The sequence below is a fragment of the Pecten maximus genome, chromosome 2 (assembly GCF_902652985.1).
Source record: "Pecten maximus chromosome 2, xPecMax1.1, whole genome shotgun sequence".
Classification (NCBI taxonomy): domain Eukaryota; kingdom Metazoa; phylum Mollusca; class Bivalvia; order Pectinida; family Pectinidae; genus Pecten; species Pecten maximus.
Genome location: NC_047016.1, coordinates 50,618,628 through 50,632,231, shown reverse-complemented (window position 1 = coordinate 50,632,231; position 13,604 = coordinate 50,618,628). Strand labels below are relative to the sequence as shown.

Sequence of the window (13,604 nt, the reverse complement as noted above, 5' to 3'; positions counted from 1 at the left end):
TTACTATATAAAACTAATATTATATCGATATGGTATTGATATGACTGAATAAATAATTAATCAAAGTACTGAAAGTACTGAGGGAGGCGTTAGCCAGATGAAAAGGTGATATTTGAAATAAAGCAAGAAGAGAAATTAAACTGATATCAACATGATTGTTGATAGATACATTCAAGAGTGAGGTTTTGAGTAATTAAACGTTTCTTCTCAAGTGTTTAAAGCCAATTATGTTATGTTACCATTATTGTATCACAGGGTTAATTTGATTACAATATGATCCGGACATTGCGGTCCAAGCTTTAGTATGATCCGGACATTGCGGTCCGGACGTTAGTCGTACCCTTTGGCAATCTTAGAGGAAGTTTGCAATGGCGTGCTCCGGCACTGTACACATTTCATGTCAAAGGAAACTTTAGGTCCCCCACAGGGTGAGTTTATTCCCTGTCCATATCAATTCTTGCCGATCGAACATTTATTGCATTGATTATATGATTGTCAACATTAGTCTGTAAAAGATATGATCTGTATGTGTGTTCGAAATGTCAGTCATATGAACTGTCTGTCATTCAGTGAAGCACATGGTCCGTGCCATCTAGTCATGTTTAGGATCTATATATGTCAGTATTATTTCGTATATTAGTTTATTAGTAAATTCTACTCAGCGACAGTGTAGGAATAAGACATCAGACGAATTATAGTTGTATTTTGGTCAGAAAGCGATTAGGTCAATTCGTCCTATTATTACTTACCTTGGACAAAACGTCCTATTAGTCATTTGAGTTAATTATATCTATAAATGTGTTTTAAACTATTGTTGTTACTCTGTCCATCCATGAATACTCCAAAGATAGTGTATATATATCCAGCAAAGAAATCTAGTCAGTTTATTAAGTGATATTTGTGTTAAATATCCGATTATTGCTCAAAATCAGTTTTGTATTCGAATATCAGTGAAAGAAAGGCATATGTTAGACATAATGGTTTGCATAGTGACAGTGTGTACATCTGTATCATATTCTCATTGTGTTTTCATTTTCATATGTTGTAGTCTTTTACCTTCCTCCGGGGAGTTTTGTGGAATAAAGTCGTATAACATCACAGTAAAAGACCTGCGACTCAGACCTCAGGATCTGTAAAGATGGATTCAATACATGAACAACGCACCAGAAACCTGACACCAGGAGGAGAAACACTTTTCCTAAGCAGGGTAGAAGACTTCTGCAAAAGTTTGTCAAAACAAGGAGAGAGGATTAACGGATTAATCAGTCAGACCATGACCAGTATGGAAGAAGGTTTAATAGATGAGCTAGCTAAGAGCAGGACAGTCTATTTGGATATTTCGAATCAATTCATTGATTTCCTCCATAGGACACGTACCATGGACAGTGCTAGGGAACTTTCTGCTCATGGCCTTATTCGTGAAAGTTTTCTGTCAAAGATTGATTTAGCTTTAGAGGCCACTCAGAAGTATGTACCACCTAAAATAGAACACGAGGAATCAAAATCACCTAATGCTGGACACAAGACACCTTGCCATTCGTCGAAAGCTTCATCATGTTCATCTCAGTCGAGTCGCTCGCACAAGTCGTCTGCAAGTTACATATTAACGAAACAAAGATTGAAACATGAAAGGGCAAAGGTTCAACTAGAATTTATGAAGAAAGAGGCTCAAGTTCTGAAACAACAAGCAGAGGTTGATGTGAGTCTGAAATTGCTGCGGTCAGAAAGAAACTTGAAAGAGGCGGAGGCTGAGCTTGATGCAGTACATGATCTTATTGAGGAAGAGAATGGATCTGTTGATTATGATATAAGGTCGACTAAAAAAGAAAGAACAGCTGCATTTGTGAATAGTGCAATTGATCATGTTGGTCGCGAGGTAATGCAACCAAGTCCTACACCTGGTGTGCTTCAACAACCAAGTCTGTCGCCTGGTGTGCTTCAACAACCAAGTCTGTCGCCTGGTATGCTTCAACAACCAAGTCCTGCACCTGGGATGCTTCAACAACCAAGTCTGGCGCATGGTATGCTTCAACAACCAAGTTTGTTGCCTGGTATGCTTCAACAACCAAGTCTGTCACCTGGTGTGCTTCAACAACCAAGTCTGTCGCCTGGTATGCTTCAACAACCAAGTCCTGCACCTGGTATGCTTCAACAACCAAGTTTGTTGCCTGGTATGCTTCAACAACCAAGTCCTGCACCTGGTATGCTTCAACAACCAAGTCTGTTGCCTGGTATGCTTCAACAACCAAGTTCGTCACCTGGTATGCTTCAGCCAACAAATTCACCTGCATGTGGCATGCTTCGTCCAGAGGCCACCGAATTCCAACCAACATGCAGAGATACCAATGAACTCACAAAGTTTCTAATGAAAAGAGATTTATTATTGTCTAGATTCACACAGTTTTCGGACGAACCACAACGTTACACATTGTGGAAAAATAGTTTTAAGAATCTCATTAGGGAGCTTGAAGTCACTGCTACAGAAGAACTTGATCTTCTTATCAGATGGTTAGGACCCGAGTCCACCCAACAAGCTTTGAGCCTCAGGGCTGCACACACTCATGATGAAAGATTAGCAATCACAAGGATTTGGGAGAGACTTGACAGTCGTTACGGCGCTCCAGAACTTGTTATACATTCCTTCAAGAAAAGGCTTGAGGTATTACCCAAATTAACATACAAAGATAATGTAAAGATGTATGAACTGTCAGACCTACTCATTGAGATGCAAGCCTTAAAGGAGAATGTCATGTACACCACTTCCCTGGCCTACCTAGATTCTTCAGCTGGAATCAACCCCATAGTGGCCAAACTTCCAGCATTCATACAAAGGAAATGGACGGATACAGCGTTTAGATACAAGAAAGACCAAGGCGTCCTTTATCCACCATTTAACATTTTCACTGGCTTCATGAAGGGTATGACAGAACGATTGAACGATCCAGGTCTGCAGTTTGACACTCAACAATCGACACAGGTCAAAGCCCAGGTTAACAGTGTTGGTAAACGGACCGGAAATAGAATGATGCTGTCTGCTAAGAAGACTGATGTAGAGAAACCAGTCCCTCCAGCTCATATTTGTCCTATTCATGGTGGAAGTGCCCGTCATAGCTTGAAAGACTGTCGCTTATTCCTAGCCAAGACTGTGCTGGAAAGGAAAGAAGTGCTTAAAAAGAACGGTTATTGCTTTAAATGCTGTGAGGACAAACACCTAGCGAAAACCTGTAAAGTAGCTGTGAAGTGTGATATTTGTGGTGGTAGTCGTCACCCTACAATACTCCATGAACAATTTCTCTCGGAGAAGTCCCCACCAGTCCATGGAGGGGAGTGTAGTCCTTCATCACCTCCCGGAAGAGAACCAAACTATCTTCAAGCTAGTAGCAGTTGCACACAAGTGTGTAAGGACTCCAGGGGATTCAGCAAATCATGTGCTAAAACAATTTTGGTCAAAGTCTATCCTAAAGGAGAGCCAGACAAATCCATCCGTCTCTACGCCATAATAGACGATCAAAGCAACATGTCGTTAGCCAGAACAGCCTTTTTCGACAGCTTTGGAGAAAATAGCCAATATACAGAATATACCATGGCTTCTTGTTCTGGACTTAATTCCTCCTCTGGAAGGAAGGCGCAAGGATACGTTGTGGAGTCAATGGATGGAGATTTTGCTCTTGATCTACCAGTCTTACTGGAATGTGACAATATCCCAAATAACCGTAATGAAATACCTACCCCTGAGGCGGCTCACTTCCATTCTCATCTGCGGGACATCTCTCAACACCTTCGACCTCTCGATAGGAACGCAGATATTCTGATGTTGATAGGTCGTGACATGCCTGCAGCACACCACATCATAGATCAGAGGATAGGGCCCTCAGATGGACCATATGCGCAGCGCCTCAAGCTCGGATGGGTAGTTGTTGGTGAGGTGTGTCTTGGTAAAGTTCACCAGACATCCTACATCACTGCAAATAAGGTACACACCCTTGCCAATGGTCGTCCTTCATTATTTGAACCTTGTCCCAATTGCTTCGACTTCAAAGAAGACATTCCTAAGACAGATAACTTCCCCCTGTTTGTAAAGAATCCCCATGATGATAAACCTGGTCTTTCCTTGGAGGACAAAGAGTTTTTACATGTGATGGACACTGGCTTCAGGAAAAATGATCATGGTCAGTGGGAAGCTCCTCTTCCATTAAAAACGGATCGTCCGCGACTGCCTGACAACAGGGCTCAGAGTCTACGAAGGGCAAGGACCTTGGATACAAGTCTCCGAAGAGACTCTCAGAAATGTTCCCATATGATGGAGTTCATGTCTAAAGTGTTGGATAAGGGACACGCAGAAGTTGCTTCTGATCTTGACGATGAAGAAGAGCGTTGGTATTTGCCTCTCTTTGGAATTTACCATCCTAAAAAGCCAGATAAAATTCGTTGTGTTTTTGACTCTTCGGCTAAGGAAAATGGCCTGTCGCTAAACAGCGTGCTCATGACAGGTCCAGATCTTACTAACAGCCTTCTGGGTGTTTTACTCAGGTTTCGGAAAGACCCTATTGCTATCATGGCGGATGTAGAACAAATGTTCTACTGCTTCAAAGTAGTTCAGGAACACCGCAATTTTCTGAGATTCTTCTGGTACGCAGACAACTCTATTGCCAAGCCGTTGATCGAGTATCGAATGACTGCTCATGTCTTCGGGAATTCGCCGTCTCCAGCAGTTGCAACCTATGGTCTTAGAAAGGCAGCAGAGAATTCTGACGAGGACATTCGGAATTTTGTTACACAGAATTTTTATGTAGATGACGGACTAGCTTCCGCACCGAATGTGACTACCGCTGTATCACTCATTAAGAGAACCCAAAGGTGTCTACAGGAAAACGGTGGAATAAGACTTCACAAAGTTGCATCCAATTCAAGAGAGGTACTTGAAACCTTTGATCGTGAGGACTTGGCAGGAGATATCAGAGATCTCGATCTTTCAACAGACTGCCCACCAGTCCAGCGCAGTCTGGGATTACTTTGGAATCTGGCCTCAGATTCATTTATCTTTAGTGCAGGAGTAACTGAAAAGGCTTACACCAAACGAGGTCTTTTATCAACCATCAACGGTATCTATGACCCAATCGGATTTGCAGCTCCTGTTATTCTGCGGGGTAGGTTGCTCTTCAGAGATCTCGTTAAGTTGTCTTCTGAGTGGGATGAACCGCTGCCAGAGGAACGACGTCGGGAGTGGGAATCTTGGTACAGTTCCCTTGGACAGCTCCGCACTTGTTCTATCCCTCGACAGTATGTAATTGGTACAGTATACGAGGATTTAGAAAAGGAAGTACACATCTTCTCCGACGCCTCAAAGGACGCTGTCGCAGCTGTAGCTTACCTTCGGACCAAAGACACTAATAATCAGATCGGTACAAGCTTTATCTTTGGAAAAGCGAAAGTCGCACCACAGCATGGACATACGATTCCGCGCTTAGAGCTCTGCGCTGCTGTCTTGGCCACCGATCTTGGTCGCACCATAAATGACCAACTGGACATTCCCGCGGAAAACATGCACTTTTACTCTGACAGTATGGTCGTGTTGGGATATTTACATAATCGTGTACGAAGATTTTACGTCTATGTCGGCAACCGTGTGGACAGGATACTTGGCTTTACAAAAGCTTCCCAGTGGAGTCACGTTTCTTCTGAAAAGAATCCTGCAGATGAAGGAACTAGATGTGTAAATGCATGCGATCTACAAGAAAGTATGTGGCTGCAGGGATCAAGTGTTCTAAGGGAGGATACAGATCTTGAGACTCCAGGTTATCCTCTTGTTCAACCAGGCAAGGACGTTGAGGTGAGACAAGAAGTCAAAGTCCTCAAAACTTCCTGTGCAGCACCACAGGGTATAGGAGCTGAGCGAGTCAAACGTTTCTCTACGTGGAACTCATTGGTAAGAGGCATTGCTAACCTCAAGTCCCTTGCAATTGCTAGTAAAAATCGATCAACTACACATACCCGAAGAGTCACCACAGATCTTCTTGAGAAATCCCGGATCTTTATACTCCAGGATGTTCAACAGCAAGTCTACTCTGAAGAACTACAATGTTTGAGGGAATCAAAAACTTTGCCTAGTAAGAGCAGCATCTCTGCTCTGACGCCAATCTTGGATCAAGATGGGATTCTTCGCGTTGGTGGTCGGCTCAACCGCTCAAACTTCCCGCTGGAGGATCGGAATCCTATCATAGTGCCTGGAAAGCATCATGTGGCTAGGCTCATTATCGAACATTTTCATTCAGTGGTGCGTCATCAGGGAAGGCATCTGACAGAAGGTGCTGTGCGATCTGCCGGATATTGGGTGACCGGTGCCAAGCGCCTAATTTCTTCTATTCTCCATGCTTGTGTTACGTGCTGTCGACTTCGTCGAAAACCAAGCCACCAACAAATGGCCGATCTTCCTCCTGACAGATTAGAGCCATGCGCTCCATTCACTTATGTAGGGGTAGATGTATTTGGACCCTGGAACATCACAACCAGACGTACTCGAGGAGGCGTATCCCAATCCAAGCGCTGGGCAGTGCTTTTTACCTGTTTAGTATCTAGAGCTGCACATATAGAGGTGATTGAGGAAATGTCTTCTTCCTCTTTCATAAATGCTTTACGCCGATTCATCTCAATTCGAGGACCTGTGAGAGAGTTTCGCTCCGACAATGGAACCAACTTTGTTGGGTGCACTCAAGATATGGGATTCCAGACGATTAGTGTGGATGAACCTAAACTGGCCAATTTCCTATTGGAGAACAGTACGGTTTGGCGCTTCAATCCCCCACATGCCTCCCACATGGGTGGTGTGTGGGAGCGCATGATTGGCACCGCTCGAAGGATCTTGGATTCCATGCTACTGGATATGAAAGGTAGAACTCTGACTCACGAAATACTTACCACTCTGATGGCAGAAGTAACAGCCATCATGAATTCAAGACCCATTACTCCTGTGTCAACCGATCCTCAAGATCCCTCCGTGCTGTCGCCGTCTGCATTGCTCACTCAAAAGACTTCAAATTCATCCGTTAGTTGTGAACATCTCAGCCAAAAGGACTTATATCGGCATCAATGGAAATGCGTGCAAGTTTTGGCAGAAGAGTTTTGGAAAAAGTGGCGGAGAGAGTACCTCGTAAACTTACAGTCGCGCAACAAGTGGCAACAGCAACAGAGAAATCTCAAAGAAGGTGACATTGTGCTAATGAGAGATCGTAGTGTTGCTCGCATGGAATGGCCTCTTGGAATTATAAATCGTGTGTTCAAGAGTGACGATGAACTTGTGCGAAAAGTGGAGATTCGCATTGTACGAGACAACAAAATCTCATATTTTGTCCGCCCGGTGACCGAAGTTGTATTTCTTACCAGTTCTGATTGACTTGGTTTATTTTAGTTATGTAGGTGAAATTATTTCTGATGATAAGAAACTTTGAACATTTCTCATGTTTTCTGAGTGTCACAAATCTGAACAATCTGTTTGTGTTTAAGTAGTGATATAGATCATATCAGGAGGGGAGTGTTATGTTACCATTATTGTATCACAGGGTTAATTTGATTACAATATGATCCGGACATTGCGGTCCAAGCTTTAGTATGATCCGGACATTGCGGTCCGGACGTTAGTCGTACCCTTTGGCAATCTTAGAGGAAGTTTGCAATGGCGTGCTCCGGCACTGTACACATTTCATGTCAAAGGAAACTTTAGGTCCCCCACAGGGTGAGTTTATTCCCTGTCCATATCAATTCTTGCCGATCGAACATTTATTGCATTGATTATATGATTGTCAACATTAGTCTGTAAAAGATATGATCTGTATGTGTGTTCGAAATGTCAGTCATATGAACTGTCTGTCATTCAGTGAAGCACATGGTCCGTGCCATCTAGTCATGTTTAGGATCTATATATGTCAGTATTATTTCGTATATTAGTTTATTAATATGTCTTATGTAAATTCTACTCAGCGACAGTGTAGGAATAAGACATCAGACGAATTATAGTTGTATTTTGGTCAGAAAGCGATTAGGTCAATTCGTCCTATTATTACTTACCTTGGACAAAACGTCCTATTAGTCATTTGAGTTAATTATATCTATAAATGTGTTTTAAACTATTGTTGTTACTCTGTCCATCCATGAATACTCCAAAGATAGTGTATATATATCCAGCAAAGAAATCTAGTCAGTTTATTAAGTGATATTTGTGTTAAATATCCGATTATTGCTCAAAATCAGTTTTGTATTCGAATATCAGTGAAAGAAAGGCATATGTTAGACATAATGGTTTGCATAGTGACAGTGTGTACATCTGTATCATATTCTCATTGTGTTTTCATTTTCATATGTTGTAGTCTTTTACCTTCCTCCGGGGAGTTTTGTGGAATAAAGTCGTATAACATCACAAATTAGATGAAATGGTTTTCAATTCTGATGGACACACAGTGTAATGGTTTGACCATATCGAAGTTTCAAACAAACTTCTACTAAAGTATTTAAACATATCCACTTAAATGCTTAAAGTCAACACTTTTAGTGGGGTTGTTTAACATTTCTACTTATTGTTTAAAACAAGCTTCCACTTAAATAGTTAAATATTTCTACTTAAGTGTTTCAAACAAATTTCTGCTTAAGTAGTTAACATTCATACTTAAGTGTTTAAACCGTCCTGATAAACATAATGCTTTTAACCATCCTGATGAATATAACGGTCTTAACTGTCCAATTGAGTTTCAAACTTCCACTTGTCCAGTTCACAGACTAGTACTATTGAATTGCATTATCAAAGTCTAATTATTATACTGATCTAAAAACAACTGTCAATTATACTGTTGTGTATTAGAATAGTATTGTTATTCACATGGGTCTATTAATATTGTTTAACATGACAGGTTAAATTATTATTAAACATTTACAATGTATTTTTGCTATTCAAATCGCCCTGCGTCCGTGGTCCGTCCGTCCGTAATTAATTCTTGTTATCGCTATTTCTCAGAAAGTACTGAAAGGATCTTTCTCAAATTTGATATGTATGTTTCCCTTGGTGTCTAGTTATGCATATTAGATTTTGACACCAATCGAAAAAAAAAACATGGCGGACAGGCAGCCATCTTGTATTTTGACAATTGAAGATTGTTATAGCTATTTTACAGAAAGTACTGAAGGGATCTTTCTCAAATTTCATATGTAGGTTCCCCTTGGTCCTTTGTTATGCATATTGCATTTTCGTATCAGTCGGAAAACAACATGGCCGACAGACAGTCATTATCGCTAAATCTCAAATTTCATATATAGGTTCCCCTTGCTTGAAAAGTACTGGAGGGATGTTTCTCAATTTACACAGATTAGTAAGAGGAAGGGAAAATAGAGAGACGATTAATCTGACATGGAACATATAAAGATCATTCAATGGTGGGCGCCAAGATTCCTCTGGGATCTCTTGTGTCTTTTTAGCCTTAAAAGTGCCAATGACTTTGTTAATAGCAGTAGATATCGCCATTATAATATTTACATCACTAGGTCGAAACACTCAAATACGAGCAATCTGATTGGTTGATAACAGATTTGATAGGACACCTCTCGTTGGTCGACCAAACGATCGCAGAGCTCCTTTTTGGAAGAGTCAATAATAATATACATATGTAGGGGTAAATGAAAATCTCGCAATGTCTTTAGCACTTGATTAAGTGCCAAGAAATACACTGTCACCTACAGTAAAAAACACACTTAAGTAACAAGTACACTTAAGTACTTAACTTATAAGAAACAGTACTTAGTATTTTTGGTATTTCATCCTAAAATGGCTGTCCATATATGCGATAGCCCGCAGATTGTTGTGCCTATTTTAAACAGAAGATTTAAAGGCCAATATTCAAAGATACTCAAATGATTCAATTATTGTTACTGAAAAACCTATGGCTTTTGTTTTGGAGCATTACCATTATCTGGTAAAGCACCCATAGCTTACAAATAAAGATAACCATTCAAGATTTTTACATGTGATGACTACTTCGTTTTCAAACAATAACATGAAAGCAATGTCTCACATATATCAGAAAATCAAGTGCAAACACAAAATGAAATAAAAATAATAAATCTTATCAGTTTCAAAATTATCCTTTTATGTACATGTCATACTTTTTACATGACCAATAAGAGAGTTTGATGATTATATCAAGGGGGTTTTGCCTAAAATAAGGGGCTTGTTGGGCGACATAAATATCACAGGGGGTAGGTGCGAACCTACGTCACAAAAAAAAAAATGATTGTCAGATTATTTATCTAACAATTATTTTTTGTGACGTAGGTCCTCCCCTGCCCCTGTGATAAATAGTGTAACAGAGCGCATGCTTAATTAAATTTAAATCACTGCCTCCGCTAGGGATCGAAGCCGGAGCCTCTAGCTTACTAGTCTTACACTCAACCAATTGAGTTAAAGAGAAGATCTCTCTAGCTGAGCGGTATATTGCGGCTAGTATTAATACCAGGGTTACAATATAAACATTTTTACACAATTTCACAGCAATAAATGAATTTTGAAAGTTTTTGAATATTAATATTTATTGAAGATATTAATGATACATATATATATTCTTCAAAAAGTAGTATAGGGTATGCAATTGGTATACATTTTGATTATCAAAAAATGTTTTTTATTTTATTAATTAGCCCAATTTTACTCTGGCTGTCACCACCGGAATCGGAACGCAATGGACCGTAAAGACCACATATGCTTTTATTGTGTTTTTCTTCTTGCATAGTTTAAATTAAGAAAACTAAGCTTATTATTTCCCAAAACCTGTTAAATTAAATTCAGAAATTCAGTATTTATAAATTATAAGGGGTAAAATATATAAAAATAACTGTTGTATTTTTTTTCCTTTTCACTCAATCGCGCACTGATTAGGGTAATTAGGCGACCGCGACCTACATATTTAGCAATATGGCGTCAAGTCAAGTATGACATTTTGACTAGCGTAAAGCGAAGGTCTATACGGATGGAATAAAACACCTAGGTGGGACTAAATGGGTGTTCTGGGGTAAATGAACATCTCATTTATCCGTATATGTAAGGTAGGTGTTATGTCACTCCCGATTTTATTGTATTTGCACCAAATTCTTAGCGACACCAAACGGTGTCGGATAATTCCACGTTTTCATATAGTAGTGCGCTCTGGCCCCACACCAGACATGGTGCCAGGACCAGAGAAAACTCAGGCTATTTATTAATATAACAAAAGTTTCACAGCTTTGTGTACATTACATAACATAATTTTAAAAGGTTACATTTATAGCTGAAGATTAAGACAAGCTGGTTCATTCATCAGTTTGGATTTCCTATAAAACCATCAGTTGTAAAAATTGTCATAAAAGGCCTTTCCAGTTGGGGTACTCCCTAATGATGGACCGTTTAGATCTGAAAATATTATACCACAACCCACTGCAGTAAATCTTATCCCAGAAGTTCCAAATTCTGTACATTGGTGTAAACATCACGAATGTAGGAATGACCACTACGACTAACAGATAAGGTAGTTTTGTTAGCTTTATAAAATAAACGATCGGATTTCAGCATACTATCACTGACCCATGATACCTGGGGTTTTTTATGAAATACTAGCTGCGATAACGTAGATCTAGACGACGGACGACAATATGTCTGCCTCAGAGCAGTGTAGGAAGGGTATGACTTCGTTCTAATGATGCAGTCTGATCAGGCTCTGAATCACTAATCGTAAACAAAGTTTGGTCCTATATAATTAAAGAAAAAATAAGGTAGACATGTGAACAAATAGATAAACAACTTGTAAGCAACTTGCCTTTAATTCGTGTTGATAAATACTCTAGTGACAAACATCACACTAGAGTTTCGGATGAAGCCCGTATCAAAAAGGCGCCATTTTGACTGATTGATCACGTGATCAGACGTGAACAGACGGATCACGTGATCGTTGATTTAATTACATATTTTGATACAGAAATATAAAATATGACATCTAAAGAGATGATTAAATCTTTTGTAAGTTATTGATTTCTGATTTCGACTTTTCAACACACACGACAAAAATGAGACATATGGATACGAAACTACAAGTAAAGCTAGGATAGATGTTTATATAGAAAATAGCGATAAAGTTGCGACATCATTTTAGTAAGTGATTGAAACAACTGAACAAAATAACTGTTAAGTCAAGTTTTTTATGTCAGATTTTAATGTTATTATTCTTGCAAATACCGGTATTTTGTAAAACGAATGTCGGTACGGTACTTGTACCGAGTATACCGGTTGCCAACCCTTCTCGTACTTGGAACTCTGCGATGAATTTTTGATAACAGGCTACCACCAGACGTCTCAAATATATACATTTTTCGTGTAATAGCACTTTATTTGAAATCTTGATATTTTTCATAAATGCATATATAGTTTAACTACATCATATATGAACCAAAAGAAACTGAAAAAAAATTAAAAAAAAAAAAAAATAAAAACTGTGAATGGAAATATAATGAAAGCGAGAGGTTTTGACGTCACATCTCATAGGCGATTTTAACATGGCAAGCGTAAGCGTGCTTATAAAAATATAAACACATTATGTGACGGTTGAAATATTATCTCTTCAATAAAAAAACATCTTTATTTATTTTCTCATTCATGCAGGTCGTTGGTTTTTACTTACAATCAGATACGCGTAAAATATTCGACCGTCTGTCACCTGGCCTACTAACTGACCGAGTACTTGTGTGCCTACATTATGTGTAGATAGGTTTTGTTATAATTAATAGGCTCTGGTGGCATTCAAAGTCGATGTAAAATGATATATATTTCTTTTGGGGGATTTTATGAGAATTATAATAAACAATCACAACATTCAAAATATACTATCGCTATAAATGGGTTGTGTATTGTGTCGGTATGTACGAGTGGTTCATTCTCACTTAGCCAACATTCTGAAATGTATCTGTATTACCTGACCAACATGTCAAAATGTACACCTGAGTGAGTTTCATCTATAGTCTGTTCTTACTTTTCATGAAAGAAAATATGAAAATGACAAGTTGAATATGACTTATGTGATAAAGATTTAAATGAATTTATGTAGGCTACTTATCATAATAAATCTTATATGTTTGCGGTAAATACTTAAACTATACCCAATTTTATTTAATCGAGATATATTATGAAACCTAGCCTCATATCTAATTTCAAGTTTAAATTGTAATTTTAATGATAGATGTATTAACAAGTACAATTGTCTTTAATCGCTGTTACTTAAATCTGTGTGTACGTATTCAGTTATTTTATTAAAAAAAAATTACGAAAAGAAACCAAATGAAATCTATTCCGTTCGTACCAGTTCTTATAAAATTATATCAAACTATAGCAGTGATGTGTTTCTTAATGAAATAAAACAATGTTGTTGTGAAGAAGTTTGTGCTATTCCAACTACCATTGATGAGGTGATGTTAGTGAGATGACACCAAAAATGTCTATATACACAATGTAATGTCACGCCTGAACCTACACAATTTAAATTATTTACCCTCTGTTGTACGTTTTTCCAAAACTTTCCTTTTTGCCGTGTGGATCTCTTAAGAAG

The 13,604-nt window shown here is 38.9% G+C and overlaps 1 protein-coding gene across 2 annotated transcripts; it reads left to right on the top strand.

Moving 5' to 3' along the window:
* The first annotated feature begins 278 nt into the window (after positions 1-278).
* Positions 279-8,414, top strand: LOC117322392. Of its 2 annotated transcripts, none has more exons than XM_033877266.1 (2): positions 279-428; positions 1,049-8,414. In XM_033877266.1, exon 2 carries the CDS (start codon positions 1,139-1,141, stop codon positions 7,388-7,390), a length of 6,252 nt encoding a protein of 2,083 aa, XP_033733157.1. In that variant the 5' UTR covers positions 279-428; positions 1,049-1,138; the 3' UTR covers positions 7,391-8,414. The 2 variants fall into 2 exon arrangements, 1 of the variants encoding a protein (XP_033733157.1); XR_004531535.1 differs by lacking the exon at positions 279-428 and having other exon boundaries at positions 654-7,729; positions 8,361-8,414.
* Positions 8,415-13,604: the final 5,190 nt, after the last annotated feature.